The sequence below is a fragment of the Esox lucius genome, chromosome 7 (assembly GCF_011004845.1).
Source record: "Esox lucius isolate fEsoLuc1 chromosome 7, fEsoLuc1.pri, whole genome shotgun sequence".
Classification (NCBI taxonomy): Eukaryota; Metazoa; Chordata; class Actinopteri; order Esociformes; family Esocidae; genus Esox; species Esox lucius.
Window position 1 is genome coordinate 25,604,136 of NC_047575.1, and position 20,921 is coordinate 25,625,056.

A 20,921-nucleotide genomic window follows, 5' to 3' on the forward strand; every position below is an offset into this window, starting at 1 on the left:
TCTGTGATACAACAATAACCCAGCAAACAGAAGCCTTTTGTACCGCTGCCTAGTGTAGTGGTGGCATAGGATCTACAGAGTTTCCAATGTTCAGCCCAGAAGCAAACAAGATAAAAGTTAACTAGTTTGGCATTTTGGCTAACCTTATACAATGTGTAATTCCTCTTTTTATAACTTGTCCTACCCAAGGCAAGTAAACAAATGCTTTTCATGTATATTTAGTTTACCTGCAGGAGAAAAATGGTCAATAGGTAAATTTCCAGGGCCATAGCAGCCTGTGTATTCTTCCATCGCTTGAAATCCTTGAGTTGTCTCCAGAGCTGTATCCCAGTTTCTTTGAGACTTTACAAAGCAAAAATTGGTCTTGCCTTCCACCCGCTGGTTATCATCCACAGGAGGATGAGGTGGATGAGGTCTAATAAAGGCTTTCGGTGTGTTCAGCAGATTGGCTGATTAGCTGTGCCTGGTAGGACCTGTGGGGGGGGGGGGGGGGTGCCGGTTGTTGATGTTCATAACAGAACACGTCCTCTCCCTCTTGGCCCTAGTTGTCCGTAAATGCCTTGATGATGGACAGACCATGACGATGTTGTTGAGGAATGATGGCTGTACAGTAGAATGTGACTGGGGTGTTTATCGGGGACCTTGCGTGACGTTTAATTGGCACGCATGTTTCTCCATTCCCTCATGGTTTCAATCATGAACTTCAGGACCACTCAGACCACTGCTCTCAGCCTCGTTAGGGAGACTGCTGACCCGTGGAATGTGTTCAGATGGAGCCTCGCAGCCTCGTCGTAAGAGGAGTTCATTCCCATTAATATTCCAGGGGAGGTAATGGAATAAGGCTGAACCACACACACACACACACACACATTTCCCTTGTCTGTCGTCATTCACCTCAGGCTGCCGGACTGGTCACATTCCAGGCAATTAACTAATTGAGACATGGGGGAGTTGTCAGCGTTGTGACATCAGGCCAGTGGTTGGAGATGGATGCCATTCCTCCATCCCAACTTGTTCAGCTGGTGGGAGCACAGTGCTACACACTGAATATAGAAGAACCATTGGTTCAGTCAACTGATTGTTGATGGGCCAAGCAGGAGACTCGTGATGGACACTGATCCCTAACCGGTCCAGAAATGTCCGCTTGGCGCCAGTGGTTTGAGTCAGACTGTATTAGGGAATTGACCTGGGAGACTGTCTGGTGTAATCAGTGCGATCACATCATCCAGAGATGTCCAGTCTAATTGGTTGGGCTGGGCTGGTGACACTGTCATCCTGGTTCCTTTTGAGTCTGAGCAGTTTGACAAGCCCCGCCTCCTTTGACACGGCCAACTTTCTGTCCCGTTCGCGCATGTCAGCCGCGCGCACGCGCAGAACGTCTTTGTCCTGAGCTGGTCAGCTGATTGGCCCGAGGGGAGGGCCAGACGGGGAGCAGCCACACCCCTGGTCCTCATTACAATGTCACAGATGTCTGGAGCTCACAGAGGGGACAGCTCTTATGTGTTTCTCAGCCCTGTGTGTCTGTGGGTTGAGTTTATGTCATCGACTCCCCACCTCAGAGCTGTGGTCTTACCCAACCCACTCCTGCTTGAGGTAGGGATGCAAGTGCATGGTTGGGTGTCCTCTGGAAAAGGTTGGTTTGCGTTGGCAGTGACTTCAACACCAAAGTGGAGGCGGGGCGGTTGTGTGCTTTCGGGTGATGTTTTGTTTTTCCTGTAGCAGGGCCGGTAGTGGCATCTTAATGTGGTGGCGGGCAGCATTTCATGGATTTCATGCGTTTTGCTACATCTCAAGTTGCCGTTATATTTGGTTGCGTCAGCATGACTTTCAAAAACATACTTTTGCAGTTCACACGTGGCTGTGTACAGTGGTCGCAGGGCTCATTGAACCACTTCTCCCACAGACCAACGTGGGGCCCTTGCATACTCTCCCTGTGGAAACGAAGCGGGGGGAAACGGTGGACGTACACGCCATATTTCACATGATAGAACCCTGGGAGAAAGGCAAATGCCCCCCCCCCCCACACGTTTAGGCACGAACCACAAGGCAAATAACCAGATCTGTTGAAGTCTGTGGACAAGTGGTGAAGATGCATGGGCTTTCAAGTGGAACCATAAATGAGCGTCAACTGTGAGAACAGGCTGCCCTTGGTGCTTGAAACAGACAGCTGCTGTCCCACGTAAAGAGAATTCTCTAAATGAAGCGCAAAAGGGGTTGAACGAAAGAGGAACTTTTAATGTATTTAGGCCTACATGTTCAAATAAAGTACCTTTCAAATGGAAATGTGAATTATTGTTTCTGCCAATAAGAATTTGTTCTTGGCATACATACATGGTAAAATCTTCTGTTAGGTGTAACCATAATTGCATTCTTTACAAAAAGCATGGAGGTCCCAATGCTAGTAGCTTAATCATAGATTTTTAAGGACAGCGATCTAAATGCTAAATGACGGAAATAATCTTCATGTAGAAATAAATTAATATGCTAAGTATTTGTTTAGCTCAAATGTTTATGTGAGACCGTTTTTCTTTGGGGGCTACTAACGAATCATGTGCTGTTTCCACCAGCTGAAAGACTCTGTGGCTCCGGTGGAAAATGTTCGTCTGGAGTCTCTTAAACAGACCATAGAGACTTGGTTGTTGGCCTACGTCAGTCCCCCACTGTTCTGATAAAACCCCTCAGTCTTCCCTCAAACAACACTGCCTGTGTCATCTGCTGGGTGCTATTCTATGTCTTTTTTAAACACTGAATGCAAATGCGTCTTGAACAGTTTAGCTATTCCAAAACGTATGTTTTATCATTAAAATGCTTTTCAATAGTTACCTTTTACAGATCACCGCACTAATGTCAACAGTTTGCGCCGCATTGGTTCCAGAATGATCTGTATAGGCTGAATCTATTTTGCATATATTATTTTTTTTTCTTCGGTTCTGCTCAAAAAGGAAATTTGTCTATTGTCAGTTTCCTGCAGGAAACTGTGGCTTCACTGTGAGCTCTGTGTTGCCGAAACAGCCTCGAGACTCGACACAGCGCAATGAATCAGAGCATGACTGGAGCTGTTCTTATCGCAGCCCCGGAAAGATAGAGCCCGCCCGGGCCGTCAGCCTCTCGTCTCTCGGCTGTGCTCTGGATGTCGTCTCCATGACGCTGCGTTTGTATAGGCTCTCCGTGTTGTGGAAGAACTGGACGTCCAACCCGGTGCCTGAGCCGCTGACCCCAGATCAGGCAGAATGTAGCGTTAGTGGCGGTGAACTCCAGACTTCTGGCACTCAGGCCCAGCTTGCCGATGTGTTTCAGGTGGACAACTCGAGCGAGGGCGAGGACGGGGCCCTGGAGAGGGAGGTGTCCCAGAGGCAGTCCCGTCGACGTTTCCTCAAGGTCAACCCCCTGGGGGAGCGGGTGCTGATCACCGACGACCAGGACCTCACGGTAAGGACCGACACTAACGTTTACTCCCCCCGTCGCTTCGCCTCCTGGTGCCAACGGACTTGTTCTAGGCTCATGCGGGAAGGTGGCTCATGCAGACCCGGTTTGATTGGATTCTATGTACCAAGCTCTGACTGCTGAGGGCCGGGTGCGCTTCGTGGAGACGGAGATCTGCAAGGTGGCAGAGTGTTTGAGGTGTCGGTCAACAGTTGTCTGTTTGTCTGTACACTTGAAACTATTTGTTGCGTTTGTCGTGAGTTTACTGTTCTCGTGTGTTCAGAGTCCCGAATGATCGGTTTCTTGTCTTCAGCTTACCTTTCCTTGTCCTTCCATCATTTTATAAAGGATAGCTGTGCTCTCATTTCAAGGCTCACTTGCTATTCATGTCAGTTTGACTGTGTTTTTCGCAAGACAGTATTGCCATTGACCAGAACTGTGTCGATATTAGTCTGTGTGTATGTGTGTGAGCAACTTGGCTTCCTGCAAGGTGAGGGGTGAGTTTCCCACCATGTTAGTTACTGTTCTCAGTACCCCCCCCGCACTCCAGCCATGATCCAGTCCACCCCCTTGACAGCCCCATCTCCTCTGCTCATTGATTAGTGGGTTGATGGTGTGTGGTTGGGTTTGCATTGGTTGCGGCGGGGATTGAATCAAATGTATGTTAAGCACACGTTGTTCTCCCCTGGCCATCACCAGACCACAGAGCCAAACGGATGAAAGCCTTTGCACCGAACCGTCATTACGGTCTTATGTTGACTCGCGTTACGGCTGTCTTCTGTTGGTCTCCCCAGTCTATTTTCCCTCGCTCTCTCTTCCCTTTCTTTCTGTCTGTATCTTTCGCCCTCCGTCTCTCTCTCCCCCGATATCAGTCTCCATCCTGGGTTATGTTGTGGTCATCGTCAAAGGTATGTAGGAAACTTGACTTCTGTGTGTGTGAGTCATGCTGATTTAGACACCCTCTCTTTGACACATGAGTCATTGGAAAGATGACCGTACCTCAAGTGTTGCTCACATTCCCTGGAAGGGTTGATGTGTTTTCAACTTGCCATTCACAGCATGTGGTGTCCTATTGTGTGGCAGGAAAGAGTCTATGGGTACAGTGTAAACACGGGGGAGTCTATGGGTACAGTGTAAACACGGGGGGGTCTATGGGTACAGTGTAAACACGGGGGGGTCTATGGGTACAGTGTAAACTCGGGGGGGTCTATGGGTACAGTGTAAACTCGGGGGGGTCTATGGGTACAGTGTAAACTCGGGGGGGTCTATGGGTACAGTGTTAACTCGGGGGGGTCTATGGGTACAGTGTAAACACGCTAGGGGGGGGGTCTATGGGTACAGTGTAAACTCGGGGGGGTCTATGGGTACAGTGTAAACTCGGGGGGGTCTATGGGTACAGTGTAAACTCGGGGGGGTCTATGGGTACAGTGTAAACACGCTAGGGGGGGGGTCTATGGGTACAGTGTAAACACGCTAGGGGGGGGTCTATGGGTACAGTGTAAACACGCTAGGGGGGGGTCTATGGGTACAGTGTAAACACGCTAGGGGGGGGTCTATGGGTACAGTGTAAACACGCTAGGGGGGGGGTCTATGGGTACAGTGTGAACACGGGGGGGGGGGTCTATGGGTACAGTGTAAGCACGGTGGGGGGGGTCTATGGGTACAGTGTAAACACGGGGGGGGTGGTCTATGGGTACAGTGTGAACACGGGGGGGGGGGTCTATGGGTACAGTGTAAGCACGGTGGGGGGGGGTCTATGAGTACAGTGTAAGCACGGTGGGGGGGGGGTCTATGGGTACAGTGTAAGCACGGTGGGGGGGGTCTATGGGTACAGTGTAAACACGGGGGGGTGTCTATGGGTACAGTGTGAACACGGGGGGGGGGGGGGGGGGGTCGTCTATGGGTACAGTGTGAACACGCGGGGGGTCTATGGGTACTGGGAAGGCTGGAAAGTGTTTCTCATTACCAACTAAACTGTTCCACCTAGAACTCACTCTCTTTAGCGCTCTCTCTCATTCTAAATGTCCACACGTCTTACTTTAATGATATACTCATGTTCATATTCCTTTTCCCTCTTAACCCTAACCTTAGTCAGGTCTAACCCCAAGCCTTAAATAGTGTTTATAAGTACAGCAAATGTCCTCACTTCATAGCGAGGTTACACACATACAGTAACGTGCACTCACACACATACTAAAGAGCTGAGTGACTGGCCAACGGTCATGTAGCTGTTCTTAAATAGTAGAACAGCTTCAGTAATCCATGTTGATGGCCTGTGTTGGCTGGTGAACACTAACAGTATAAGCCCTAATGTACATCAACAGGGGACTTGTCCTGGAAGCTGTTGGTTCATGTCTGATCCAGTGTTCTGTGTACTAAGGCATGTTTCATAGGACTTTCTCAATTTCTTGTTAGGTACTGTGTGCGTGTGCTGAAGGCTTATTCCTGCTTGGGGGTTAGGCCTAGTATAAATGTAGATTTGGGACTAGTAACCATAGTGTGTAACTAATGATCAGTATTGTTTTGACTTGCTTTGGGCACTGATCCTGAAATGTGATCCTCTGGGCCAGCCTGTAAAGACTGTCGATATTGTTTTAAACCACTGTATCATAGGATGCAATGCTGACTAACAGACAGATGACTCACTGTACTAGGACATCAGTTGCCTACTTTACTCTACTACGTAACACACACACACACTCGCACGCGCAGACACACACTCGCACGCGCAGACACACACTCGCACGCGCAGACACACACTCGCACGCGCAGACACACACTCGCACGCTAAGTGAGACATGGTAACTGTCCCAGGGACATCTCAACTCCACCTAAATACAATGACTAGGTTGCCCACGTACGAGTGCAGTTGGAGAGGCCAGTCCGTCTTTTTGACTCGTCTTTGGTGCTGCTGGTGCACAAGACTTAGCTAGCAAAGAAACTAGGTCGCTCGGCTAGTCAGCGATCTGTGGTGTTTCACTTCCTGTCACAACGTCTGCAACGTCTGCTGCTGGCTGTCTCTCTCCTTCCTCTTTCTGCCCTCCCCCGCCACCTCCCCCACCAACCGCCACGTAGCTTAGCCCAAGCGTCTCCGGCAGGTCGTGTGACGTATCCTAGCGGTTGAGGTCAGACCCTCAGATGCCAGCTGATACTGCGTCTGTGCGCTGGTGCGTTTTGTGGTCATTTGAATCGGGGGGGGCTGTCCATTCTGCAGACCCCTTCCCTGCACCCGGCCAGTTTGGAGGTTGCTGGATGGTGTCATGGAGGGTCTGGCTGGGGGGGGCTCCACTGAGCCCCGAAGCTACATGATTTATCACCTCTGCCCCCCTCAACCCAACCTCACCTCTAAACTCCCAGCACTCCGGGCATACCAAACCCCAGCCCCTGTTGTCGTGTTCCATTACACAGACAACAGCAGGCTTTCAACAACACTGCTGTAATCAGCTGGTCGGATAACCCAGCCGGAGCACAACGCCCCCACTGTCAACAGCCCTGCTGACTGCTCACACTAGTCAACCTACATGTCATGTGGAACCTGTTAACTGTGTGACCATCCAGACTGTTAACATCATTCCCTCTGTGTTACAGTCCAGTTCTGTCCTACTAGATCCCAGTTTTAGCATCATTCCCTCTGTGTTTACAGTCCAGTTCTGTCCTACTAGATCCCAGTTTTAGCATCATTCCCTCTGTGTTTACAGTCCAGTTCTGTCCTACTAGATCCCAGTTTTAACATCATTCCCTCTGTTACAGTCCAGTTCTGTCCTACTAGATCCCAGTTTTAACATCATTCCCTCTGTTACAGTCCAGTTCTGTCCTACTAGATCCCAGTTTTAACATCATTCCCTCTGTGCTGCTGCTTCTGCTGTGGGCTCAGGAGCTAATTTTAGGAATGACATCATCGCAGCAAAGATGACAACCTTGCTGAACCCCCCACCCCCACCAGGCTTTTTCCCAGGCTCTGGGGGGAAGCTCTTATTTTCATCCTTCTTAGAGTGCTATGGAGCTGGGCTGCTTCTTCTGAAGCCAGGCAGGCACTTCAGCATGGGTCCTCAGGGATCCATGGTCCAAGCCCCACGCTCCTCACCCTCTCCTCCTGGTCCCCTCCTCCACACAGGCACGTGTTCCCTCGAGTCGCCCTGCCCCTCCCTTCCCTTCAGCATTGACTTGTAAGGGATGGCCTTAAAAAAACACCACACAACATAACCTATCACACAACACAACGCCACACAATATAACTTATCAAACAGAACACAACACCACAAGATATAACTTATCACACACAATGGCACAGCATAGATAACCTCTACACAGTGGAATACATCATAGTGGTCTGGTGTGGGTTGGAGCAGGATAGCATTGTGACAGCCAAGTACATGATGGAGTCTTTATCGGCTATGAATCTGGCCCTGGGTGGGTTGTTGCTAGTATGGACTCTCAAGGGTCAGATTATTTTGGATCATGCAGGGTATATAAAGAGCAATAGGCCCAAGGCAACCTGTTTCATTTAGCTTTGCTATGCTCTTAAACATTTTTTAAAATGCATGAAACACCAGTTCATAGAACAGCAGTTTTGTTACTGTTCAGTTTTGTGGGTGTTTTGAGTGCTGGGGGCATTGAAATGACGCGGGGAGAACTGAATGTCCAAATATATTTTTCTTAATGAAGATGGACCTATGCCAAAATCTATGCAAATGACTGGTGGAGCGAGATAAGTGGTGGAGAGAGAAAGCAAGCCATTCTCTGTGTGCTAGGAACTCTGCACTCTGCTTCGCTTGAATGTCTTTACTGGAGGGGCTCACACATCCCAATTAGCCACACTGATAAGCTGTGAATTTAAACCCCCCCCCACATACACACCCACCCACACACACACACAACTGAATCGGAGTTATTGTTGAGTGCTCACTGGTTCCTCCTATTTCTCAGGGATACGAGGGGATCTGTCTCAACATGGTCACTCGGCGCAGCTCTGCAGGGCAGATGTCCCTGCATACCAAGGGTGGGGCGAAACACTCCACCAGGGTGGGGCGACACGTCCCGTAGGCTAAAAGAGTTGAATCAAATTCAGCACCTGGATGAATGGCCTTCAACTTGGCCAGTTTCTTCACATTTCCTTGACATTTCCTCCAGCCACCTCGAAGCCTTTGTTACCTTCAGGACAACACCTGGTTACTTGTTATTGAATTAATGTTTGTGTTTTTCTAATTATCCTGTTAAATAGTGTGCTATAAGCCGATGGGCACTTGGCACCTAGAAGATGGGCAGTAATGCATGTCTTTTTCCTCAGATGGTGTAAGACATTTTGCACACAGCTGTAAGTGGGTAGAGTTGGTCAATAGCATTTAACATGGTGAAAGAGAGAAACCATATTTTCAGACTGGTAGCCCGGATCCTTCTCATGTGTCGCTTTGGGGATGTTGCCTGTCATGGGCTATATTACCCTGCTGTGCTCTGTTCAACATCTTTATAGGCTATAGCATATACACTCACCTAAAGGATTATTAGGAACACCTGTTCAATTTCTCATTAATGCAATTATCTAATCAACCGATCACATGGCAGTGAATGGGCTTCTTCACTAGCACAGCCATGGGTTGTTTTTAACTCCATGAGATATTCCTTTCTCTGGTCCAGAAGGAATCCAATAAACAATGATGGTATTTCCACAATTTGTTCTACACCGGTTGATTTGCGTTCACATCTTTACGGGCATTGGTCGCAATGTTGTGAGTCTTTGTTCAATGACAAAGCGTGCTGGATTGATTTGTGTGGGTTCTTTGATACAGTGATTGAAAATAATCTGTCTTTGGTTGAGGGCCGCCTCTACCTCTGTTTCCCTCCAACTCTAATTTAGCACACCAGTTTCTAATAATTAGCTGGATGAAAGGCTTAACTAGGTTAATCACAAATGGGGTTGAAGAGAGAACTTACAGGACAGTAGATCTCCATGAACAAGGTTGGGCAGCCCTGCTGTAGTGCCTGCATCAGCTGGGTTCTCTTCCCCACAACAATATTTCCAATCTGAGTTTTCAGTCAAGCTCCATATTTCTCTGACTGTCGTTCACAAAGTGTTTCCACTGCTTAGCTGCATTTCTTACCATTAAATAAATCCATATACACTCACCTAAAGGATTATTAGGAACACCTGTTCAATTTCTCATTAATGCTATTATCTAATCAACCAATCACATGGCAGTTGCTTCAATGCAGTTATGGGTGTGGTCCTGGTCAAGACAATCTCCTGAGCGTGGCATGGTTGTTGGTGCCAGATGGGCCAGTCTGAGTATTTCATAATCTGCTCAGTTACTGGCATTTTCACGCACAACCATTCCTAGGGTTTACAAAGAATGGTGTGAAAAGGGAAAAACATCCAGTATGCGGCAGTCCTGTGGGCAAAATGCCTTGTTGATGCTAGAGGTCAGAGGAGAATGGGCCGACTGATTCAAGCTGATAGAAGAGCAACTTTGACTGAAATAACCACTTGTTACAACCGAGGTATGCAGTAAAGCATTTGTGAAGCCACAACACGCACAACCTTGAGGCGGATGGGCTACAACAGCAGAAGACCCCACCGGGTACCACTCATCTCCACTACAAATAGGAAAAAGAGGCTACAATTTGCATGAGCTCACCAAAATTGCACAGTTGAAGACTGGAAGAATGTTGCCTGGTCTGATGAGTCTCGATTTCTGTTGAGACATTCAGATGGTAGAGTCAGAATTTGGCATTAACAGAATGAGAACATGGATCCATCATGCCTTGTTACCACTGTGCAGGCTGGTGGTGGTGGTGTAATGGTGTGTGGGATGTTTTCTTTGCACACTTTAGGCCCCTTAGTGCCAATTGGGCATCGTTTAAATGCCACGGCCTACCTGAGCATTGTTTCTGACCATGTCCATCCCTTTATGACCACCATGTACCCATCCTCTGATGGCTACTTTCAGCAGGATAATGCACCATGTCACAAAGCTCAAATCATTTCAAATTGGTTTCTTGAACATGACAATGAGTTCACTGTACTGAAATGGCCCCCACAGTCACCAGATCTCAACCCAATAGAGCATCTTTGGGATGTGGTGGAACGGGAGCTTCGTGCCCTGGATGTGCATCCCACAAATCTCCATCAACTGCAAGATGCTATCCTATCAATATGGGCCAACATTTCTAAAGAATGCTTTCAGCACCTTGTTGAATCAATGCCACATAGAATTAAGGCAGTTCTGAAGGCGAAAGGGGGTCAAACACAGTATTAGTATGGTGTTCCTTATAATCCTTTAGGTGAGTGTATGAATAGCGTCATTAATCTGAATGTCTTGTGCAGTATACAGAGCACCACCGGTACTTCACAACCCAGTGCCGGTGAAGGTCTGTCCGTTTTTGGTCTCTGTCATTGTCCTTTTATTTAGGATATTCAGTATCTTAGATTGACGGCAGATCAGCTTAATGAGTCACATTGGAAACAGGTGTTGGGACAGGAAGGGGAGTGGTGGGCTATGAGCCAGGTGACAGTGTCCACTGCAGAAGTTAGATAATCATCTGGAATCGGAGGGGTGGTTGCTGCTTTGGTAATCTCCTCTGTCCACATTATAAACTACAGTCTGGCTTTAGTCTCCCTACCTGATATGATTAGAACCAGCCCCAGGGTAGAGAATGGGAATAAGAACATTTAGCTTGTTGCTATGTCCTGCTCCTTTGTATGCTACTTTGAATGTTACTTTTAGAACTGCTAATTCCCCTCCTCCCAATAATACTCCTGCTCCTAGTAATAGTACTGCTGTTTTAAGATTCCTTCCTGGTTCTCAGTACAGTACAGTACAGTACAAACAGTCTTCTAACAGTGTCACCAAGCAGAACTCTCTGAAGGTAGAGACTGATCTCCCCTGATGTCTGGCTGGTTGAATGATGCAAACGGGCTCCTGGGTGATGCCTTGTGGATGTTTTGTCTTCTTCATTATCTTTTTTTTTCTGTCAGAAAACCGCACAAATCTATTTTTCCCTTTGTCTGAAGTGAAGTCTCACAACTTTACTGTTGTGTTCTGGAGTTGATGGTTTAACTCTTCACACACACACACACACACACACACACACACACACACACACACACACACACACACACAAAACAGGATACACATCCTGCCTGACGTCTGTTCTTTTCTCTCTGCTCTACCTCAGTAATAAAGCCTGTTTAAAACCCACACTGGGTCTGTATTGACAACGTGTGTGTGTGGTAGGTAGTTTGGGAGATGTGGATAAAAAAAGCGATAATATGGTTTCCTTTGTGACTCTTGGAGAAGGAATTCAGAGATGAGCAGATCTGTTAGTACCTCCCCACACACACCCTCATCAAACTATCTGAGTCAAACAATGCTTTGAGTGGCTGCAAATGAGCTTTCTCTCTCTCCCCATCTTGCTGTCCCTTCTTCTACCGAGCACTAATCCATTACAAGTCCTTTTATTCCTCCTGAGGGGCCGGGTCAGGGTTCAGGGGTCATGAGGATGGATTTGGACTGTGAGATCTCCCCAAGGGACCATGAGCCATCTCGTGCTGTCCTCTTTTCCAAACTAAAGACTTTGTTGTCCTCTCTTTCAGTCTCTTTTTCAGTCTCTCTTTCAGTCTCTCTCTCTTTGTCTCTCTCCAACTCTCTCTCCTCTCCATTCATATTCAATTTTAAAGGCTTTATTGGCATGGGAAACATTTGTTTACATTGCCAAAGCCAGTTGAAAGAAATAAACATGATTTATAACAACAGTGAAAGCAAATGTATAATTGTAAAACAATCTGAATACTATTTGACTGATATATTGTAAGCTATGCACTGTGTTTTAAAAATAGCCCTGAGTATGACAAGGAAAAAATAATTGATGGATGTTTCTGCATCCTCTCCTCTCTGAATCTCCCTCTCCATCAGACAGCTCTCCCTGGAAGGCTCCATGTGCTGGCCTCCTATTGGCTACTTACTGAAAGAATGATGTCATCCTTTAGCAGCACGCGGTGGCGCGGGAGCCCGGTAAACAGGGCTTCGGTTCCCCCTCTCTGTAAGAGTGGTGCAGGGAGCCTTCCCATCTGTCCGCTCGGTGACATGTGTGCAGCTTTAGAACATGCACAGCTCTACAACGGGGATAGCAAGAGTATTCCCCCCTCTGTGACCGATACCCAGCGCTGTTTCTGCTTTCACATCCCTCAACACTGGACTGGTCCGACACCCAACAGTCTAGCGCTTGGACAGGATTGGAGTTCTTCGTGACATCTTTTTCTTTGCAGAAGTACATGTTTCACAGATCTCCCTGCATGTCTATTTGCCCAGGTATCATTCGACCGGGTTAATACTATTGTGCTGAACATCAAAGCCATCTACTGAATTTTAAATCCCATTTCACAACCAGCCGCATGAATGGAGGTTTTGTCCGAAGCAGAACCATTAGCATAATTCCCGTGCAGACGTGTGCTGTGTGCCACCATCCTCTGTTCTGGGTTCAGATGACATGCTGGGATTTATTATGCCCTTTCCTCTGTCAGCCTATTTCTGTATTCATTTGAAGGGATGTGGGTTACTGAACACACAAAGCTTTATGTTGATGCCTGGTCAATAAAGATGCCCGGCTCTCCCTTTCCTTCACTCCCACCAGACAGCCAATCGGTTAGTACAGTATCCTCCGTCCCTCCTCCCAACCCTCTCCATACACAGGTGATGTCATTCTTTTTCAGCCGGGCTCCCCTCCCTCCCTCCACCCCTCCCCCCTCCTCCCTCCCCTCTTCCTATTAGACGTGGGCTCTTTGCGGCTGAGCGTCCAATGGACGGGGAGGCTCTCCTGGGCGAGCAGGGAGGATCGCTGCGCTGGGTCTGAGGAGCTGGTGAACGGGAGCAGGTAGTCTGGCACCTCAGGAGATGGACGAATGCAGACCCTGACGCACGCTGCCAGAGAGACCGGGAGGGAGGGAGGAGCAGCGCTGCAGTGAGCCAAGCAGCACAGAGTTGCTCAGGCTAGAACTCCTGCTGGCTGTCTGTCTCTGGGAGTGGAGACCACTGAAGAAGAGGCTCTCCGTCAGGCTTAGGAACCGAGGCGCTCAGTAGACCTCTGGGCTTTACACACTGAGAGGCACCACGTCGTTTCATTTGACGTGTTTGATTTGACTTCCCTCTGAGGAGATCCTGCTGTCAACAGTGGCTACAACGGGGCTGAACCCGGGCCAGATCTCAGGATAATCGACACTGTGACCACGCGACCTGCTGCTGTGGATTCTGCTGCTTTCAGCACTCTGGAGATGTCAAACTGAGGAGCTCTTTTGCAATGAGTTGGGCTCTTCCATTTCTTGACTTGCTTTGGAGGGGCGGGTCACAAGTGATCCTCTGTCGCCACCGGCTGCTTAACTGACACCTGTCAATCGACCCCAGAGCGTGACTGAAACTGGACGACGTTTGGACAGCCACTAGGATTCGATGTCTCCCGGGGCAAATTCCGTTTCATACCTTTTGATAGAAGCCTGAGTCTAATCGGCGTCAAGATTTCCTTTTTTTCCTTTATCTGTTGAGGGGAAACTTTCCCTCGTCTGGTCTGGCTGTGCGAATGGCTTTCCTGGTCCGTTGCTATGCCAACTGCCTGCAGCCGTGGTCCTCCAAAGTAAGCGATGTCGTTATCCCTTCTGTGGCTGGCGCTCTGCTGGGTTAGGAGGCCGCGTGATTCCCTGGGTTTGGCCCGAGTAACGCTGCTGTCGTCATTTCTTAATGCATGCATGGTCTACGTCTCAATGCCTTATTCCTACTCATAGACATCAGTCTGCTACGTGTTCCTATTTTACGGTGTGTTTCTGGCACAATGTGCAGAGCAACTGGTTTGTGTTGTAGTTTTCACTTTGCCAAACGATGTGGTAACTCTTTACACGGCGCCGCCGCCTGAAGGAGAGGGTGTGTGTCTGTTATGGTGGGGTCTCTCCTTCACTGTCTGACAGCCCGTTGCCAAGCCACGGCACCGCTCTGTGTCTCTGTCTGTACTGTCTGTGTCTCTGTCTGTACTGTCTGTGTCTCTGTCTGTACTGTCTGTGTCTCTGTCTGTACTGTCTGTGTCTCTGTCTGTACTGTCTGTGTCTCTGTACGTACTGTCTGTGTCTCTGTCTCTGTGTCTCTGTCTCTGTGTCTGTGCTCTGTACGTACTGTCTGTGTCTCTGTCTCTGTGTCTCTTTCTCTGTGTCTCTGTACGTACTGTCTGTGTCTCTGTACGTACTGTCTGTGTCTCTGTACGTACTGTCTGTGTCTCTGTCTGTACTGTCTGTGTCTCTGTACGTACTGTCTGTGTCTCTGTACGTACTGTCTGTGTCTCTGTCTGTACTGTCTGTGTCTCTGTACGTACTGTCTGTGTCTCTGTACGTACTGTCTGTGTCTCTGTACGTACTGTCTGTGTCTCTGTACGTACTGTCTGTGTCTCTGTCGCTGTGTCTCTGTGTCTGTGTCTGTGTCTCTGTCTCTGTACGTACTGTCTGTGTCTCTGTACGTACTGTCTGTGTCTCTGTACGTACTGTCTGTGTCTCTGTACGTACTGTCTGTGTCTCTGTGCTCTGTCCGTACTGTCTGTGCTCTGTCCGTACTGTGTCATGCTGCTCATCCATTCCGCCACAGGCCCCCAAGCAGAGCCACTGAGGCGTCCTGGATGCTTGTGATATCGCCGTGTTGTAATGCCACCAGACGGTGTGGAGAGCTTCCAGGATGTTTGTCTTCATTATCAGAAGGAAGTGATGCATCTAAATGAGCCCTCTGGTGATGAATCCTCATTAACATCAACCCTGTTCCATGTGCCACCCTTTCCCAGATATGGCGGAGGCTGTACATGTGTACTATAGGGGATGGGGTTCCATGTGGACTGAATACGTCTGTGTAGTGGCCCATAATTTTGGTTTCTACATTCAGCTTGTTGGCGTCTGGAAGGACTGATGTTCTTCTGAATTTGCTGGAAATGTATGAAATCTCATGGATTGCGAGGTGCAGGCATAAACTTGGATACGGGTCTGTTGTTGTTCAGACTAGCGTACGGGTTAATGCTCCCAAATCAATGCGTGTGTAGTGCACGGACAGAGCGGACTGTCTACTATAGAGGCTTAACCTTGCAGTTGTCTATAACAGCACGCCCGGCATCCTGCGAGTCAAAATGTTGATCTGATTAGGCGTGTCTGTGTGTATTTGTGAGGTTGTTATGGCATAGGTGGCCTCTTCTGCAGGGTAATAAAGTCTGCCATCTTCTCCTTAGTCCATTCATTAGAGATGAATAGAAGATGAAAGATCACACCAGACCTTTCCATCCATAGTTGATTTTGGTAGTCCTTGGAACGGAGAATGTCCAGGATGGCTGGTGTGGTCCTAATTATCTATATATTATCTATTTTTCCATCCTGTGTATCATCCATAGCTTGGTCCTTTAGTCTTCCATGTTTTAGTCCTGTGAGTTATCCATGCATATTCAAGGATGAGCCGAGAAGCATCGTGTTCTGTTGGGAGACGTGGTTAATGAGAGTTGGTGTGATGAGCAGACCTTTTAAAGGTTAATGAAGTTTCCCTTGAAGCACAGGACTGACTGAAGCTACAGTAGAGATGGAAATATAATTAAGGTCATCATCAGTTGTGTTGTGCCAAGCAAAGGAGGAATTCTATTAATTTACGTCTACCTTTGTTGCAGGGCGAGTTTCCCTGGCTATCCTAGATATTTGCTATATTTCTTCCCATCGCTCTTGCTGTGAGGTTAATGGTTATGTCACATAACGACACTGGAGGAGCTCTGCCTTTGTTTTCATCCTTTCAACAAGATTGTCACTGCCAGCATTCATCCACTGGACAAACACTTTGCATTTTGCACTGCTATTGTGAATAAATGAATTCCACTGAAACACACCAAGACTATGTGCTGCTTAACTACTCAGTTTTTTTTTTTTTTAAATACTGTTATGACAGTTGATGAATATTCATGAAACACATTGGAATAAGATGAACAAGGGAGCAACTCCAGGGGTCATTGACGCTGTTGGGCTGGAAGGCCAGCTTGGCATCTGATGACAGAACTGTAAATCTAGCCCACTACTCTCCCTGTCCTGAACCCTGTGCTCCTCCCCTGGGGCCTGGCCCCTCTCCCTGTCCTGAACCCTGTGCTCCTCCCCTGGGGCCTGGCCCCTCTCCCTGTCCTGAACCCTGTGCTCCTCCCCTGGGGCCTGGCCCCTCTCCCTGTCCTGAACCCTGTGCTCCTCCCCTGGGGCCTGGCCCCTCTCCCTGTCCTGAACCCTGTGCTCCTCCCCTGGGGCCTGGCCCCTCTCCCTGTCCTGAACCCTGTGCTCCTCCCCTGGGGCCTGGCCCCTCTCCCTGCTGTGTCAATGGGGCTTCCTGGCTTTGCTTTGATTGGGTGGGTGGGTCCGAGAGAGACCAGACTCATGAATAATTCAGGCCTGGGAAGAGCCAGGGTAATAGGACAGTATTCTAATACTTAGACACCGATACGTGATGTGTTGCAATTCACACTAGTTTGTGTTGTGATTTGATGCTGCCGTTTTTAAGTCAAGGTTCCAAACTTCATGTCAGCAGTAGAAGAACAAAAGAGCCATGACAAGACGTCAGGTTTGATGTGAAGGAAAAATGGTCAAGACAAATTGGCTCCTTATTTAAAATAAATAAATCTAGAAAAGCAATGAAGGGAAAATGCTGCTACTGATATTGTGATATGATAGGCAGGGTTGTTAATGGAGCCTGCAGCTCAGTTGCATTTAGCATCCATCCAAGCCTGTTGCCTTGCTCATTTCTGCTGTGTTGTGGCGTTCACTACCTCATTGGCTGCTAAATGCCTTTCCCTCCCTCAGGGGGGAGTGTTACACCACTCAAGTGCAAGGCTGATGGTATTGCTACCTCAGCAATCAATGGGGTTGCAGAACTTTGGCATAATCAGTGCAGATTGGTGCCTCGTTGAATGGTAATGTAGGCGGACGGCTGAGAACGCTGCAGTGAAATGGATTTAGGGGCAAGGCAGTCATGCAGGGCCACCGTCCGGTCAATACGATCTCCTGGTGGGGTGACCGTCTGAGCCCGTCCTCTGGCTCCCGCTGCATACGGAGCTCAGTAATCCGAGCTTGTTTTATCGTCACCATGGCTGGAGTCAGATTGGGAGCATTGAATCGCTTCCAAAGTATTATTTTAAGGTAGAACAGGATGAGAGGGGAAATATTGGAAATCAACCTTAGATGAATCTCTGCTTGCCATACTGTATCTGCTGCTGTGATGCATTGGCCTTGGAAGGTTGTTAAAGTGCTGTTTGGTATGACCATAATGGGTCTCTATTCATCATTAGAGGCTTAGATATTCATTCTGATCCTTCAGTGGTCTAAGGATTGATATGTTGTATATTGATTATACATTGACCTTGGTCCTTATTGTTGTGGTTTTATTCCTCGGAGTGGATTAATATGCATTGATCTACATTACTTTACAATACCCCACATTCAGTATAGCTCTGGTCAATAGCTTGTAGCAAGGAAGGACACAAACCCCTTTGAATTTGTCCTGAAAACCCTTTTGGATGTAATGATGTCATGTCAGTCTTTGCTGTACCTCTATCCTCTAGTCTAAATGTCACCGTGGTCCTCTGGGATCGGGGCTTTGCCTTGTTTCTGTCCTGGTATGCTCCCCCCCGGTCTCTCTGCCTGTCTATGTGCTCAGGGTGGGCCTGGTGTTCTCCCCCCCCAGCCCATGTGGACATACCACCATCCATGAGGTGGTCATGGTTAAAGGCATCTTTAGAGCCAGGTCACGCACCGAGCAGAGGCAATGAGGGACCTTAACAAATGTTCCGTCTGTAGTCGTGCGTGATTTAGGGAATTTCTAAAGAGGCTGTTGTTGTTCTGAACTGTAATTTACGAGGGATGTGCTTGAGGTTCTAATGCATGGCATATCGATCCTTATGACCCGGCCTTCCTGTCCTGACCACACCCTAGACCTCCCCGGACTCTAAAAGATCTCCTCTAGCCCCGACCAGCTCTCTGTGTTGTTGTCAGAGAATCCAAGTGTCTCAACACGCATTGTATTGTTTTCATGCCATTTGGTCAGTTATGTCTTGCGTTTTCCAATGTTGTTCGTGTTTATAATGTCCTGGGAAAGATGCAGCGCCTCAGTCATGTTAAAGGAGCTTTTTGCGGAGAGAAGGTAGCTTTCCAGTTGCTGCCGACATGTTACTCTGTCCACACACATCCGTCTTCCGTGCCCTCAGGTCACAAGACCTTCCATGATAATTCAAAACACGGCCATATTGATCACGTGAAGGTTGAGAGATTCTTCATAGCGTTCCGCTGCTTCTCTCCCCCCCCCACCCCCCACTTTCCATATTGAAACTAATGAGCGAGATATGAAACCAGCGCGTAATTGCTGTCCGTTAAACGTGTTAGCGAGCTCTGCTGTGCCACGCTATCCCACTGCGTGCCAAATGGCTCCATTAGTTTCTTTTTTTGTTTTTTAAGTGCACTACTTTTGACCAGGCCCTTTTTTAGCCTTCCACACCGACCTGGTCCCATCCTCGTTGCTATGGCCTCTCTGCCAGCGCCACTACCGGACCACAAGTGCGGCTCCTAGTAGAGCAATACAGACACGGCCTCCTAACTGCAGGTGATCCCATTACCATCCTCCCCGGCAGAACCCCCAGCCCCGTCACCGACGTGCCCCCTCCCCACCAGACCTGATCACCAGACCCAGGCTCTGATGAGATTTCAGCCAGGGAAGCGTTACCCATTCCAGCTGTTTCCATTATCTTAGTGCTATTGATTCCTCCCCCGACCCCTGGGTATACATAGCAGGCCCATCCCTGTGGATGATTTTCAAGGGCATTTATAAATACAGAGTGGGATCTCTGTGTGCCTCCTGTCCTTCCAGGCAGATTGAGTTAGTCTGTCTGTCTGCTGCTGTGGGGTTTGACTGGTAATCCACTGGTATCCTGGCCGTTGAGCCTGATGGAGCTGCTATGCCTGAATACCGCATGCACCCGGGTGTCAGTTAAATCTGAAACCCCCAGTTAAACCCCTGAAAGTAAACCCAGGAACAAAATTTGGACGCCCTGTGAGTAAAGGATGTTCCCTGTGGTGAAAGAGAGATGTGAACAAAACATTAGAACTTGTAGAGACATTTTTTGCGGCCGACAAAGAAATCAGCAATTTCTGGCTCGCGTTTTGGATCCAAAAAACATCCCCACAAGGATGGTAAAACATCAGATATATCTTTGTGAATGCGCATGTGTTTGTGGCCTGTAAGTCTTTGTCCACCAGCACAGTTACTCCACACTTAGCTGAAGACTGTACTTGCTCTGCTCAAAATGTGTCCACCGCCTTTTGGCCCCGGAGGTTTATGCCAAGTGGAACCGCAACAACACCGGACGAGGGGACCGTGGCTGGCTGGACCGCCCCGTTCAGCCTGGTGGTCCCTTCCTCTTTTGGTGCCTGGCGAGGGGCTGGAGGGGGGGCAGGAAACATCTGTGAGGGGAGGGCCAGGAAGAGGTTTGGGGGGCTGGAGGGGACCCCTTACTGGGTTTGGCATAAAACTGGACAGACACGGCGGTGGTAGAACCGGTGTTCAGCCTCCTTTGTGTCCTTCAGCCAGCAGCACTCTTTCCTGAGAGGCCCAGACAAAAGCCTGTTTCCCCTCACACCTTCCTGTTTGTAGTACACACACACCACTGGACAGGGTGGTGGACTGGCTCTTTCTCCTTTACTCTTGGTTGCTCGCTCTCTGTCGCTCGCTCTCTTTTGCTCTCACTGTCTTGCAGGCTGTCTTTCAATTTCCCTCTCACTGTCTGTCTGGATCTGACCCTCCGTCTCTCTGGTCCCTGTGCTGTTGGAGTATGGGGCAGGCAGTGTGCGACAGGTCTCTTTCAGGGCACTACATGAATATTCATGCCAGTCCGACACATCAAATATCCCTGGCAGGAGCTGGCCCCATCCCTCTGAGACGGAAGAACAGTCTCACCCCAGACAACCGTTCATTACAGCTGTAACGGTACACATTCAGCTCTTTATAGCTCACGTGAACCTGAATCAATAAGTTTCAAAGCATTTTTCAAAATAAGTGTGTCTCTATACGTGTGTGTGTGTGTGTGTGTGTGTGTGTGTCTCTCAATACGTGTGTGTGTGTGTCTCTCAATACGTGTGTGTGTGTGTGTCTCTCAATACGTGTGTGTGTGTGTCTCTCAATACGTGTGTGTGTGTGTGTGTCTCAATACGTGTGTGTGTGTGTCTCAATACGTGTGTGTGTGTGTCTCAATACGTGTGTGTGTGTGTGTGTGTCTCAATACGTGTGTGTGCTGATCTCAGGTGCCCCCCTACTGCTGATACTTAACCATTAACCAAGAGGGACTAGAAAGGCACACTTTGTGTCATCGGTTTAATTGTGATTTGTAATTTTCTGACTGGGACTGGTGGAGATGGTAACTGAAATCCATTGTTCTCTAATGGTGATTACAGCTGGCTGACATAAAGGGGCTCTGACTGCCTGATT

At 48.5% G+C, this 20,921-nt stretch overlaps 1 protein-coding gene across 11 annotated transcripts in view; it reads left to right on the plus strand.

Moving 5' to 3' along the window:
• The window catches only part of rapgef6 (Rap guanine nucleotide exchange factor (GEF) 6), a 100,854-nt gene that overhangs the window by 32,201 nt on the left and 47,732 nt on the right, over positions 1 to 20,921 (plus strand). For 8 of the 11 annotated variants that reach the window (XM_034293207.1, XM_034293203.1, XM_034293205.1 and 5 more), the window contains one exon: positions 3,298 to 3,429. The exons of 2 other annotated variants lie outside the window; for them this stretch is intronic. In XM_034293207.1, coding sequence (XP_034149098.1) covers positions 3,298 to 3,429 — 132 coding nt within the window. Of the gene's footprint in view, positions 1 to 3,297; positions 3,430 to 13,261; positions 14,044 to 20,921 lie in introns of those variants that run through there. One more of the 11 variants, XM_034293212.1, reaches the window with a different exon arrangement.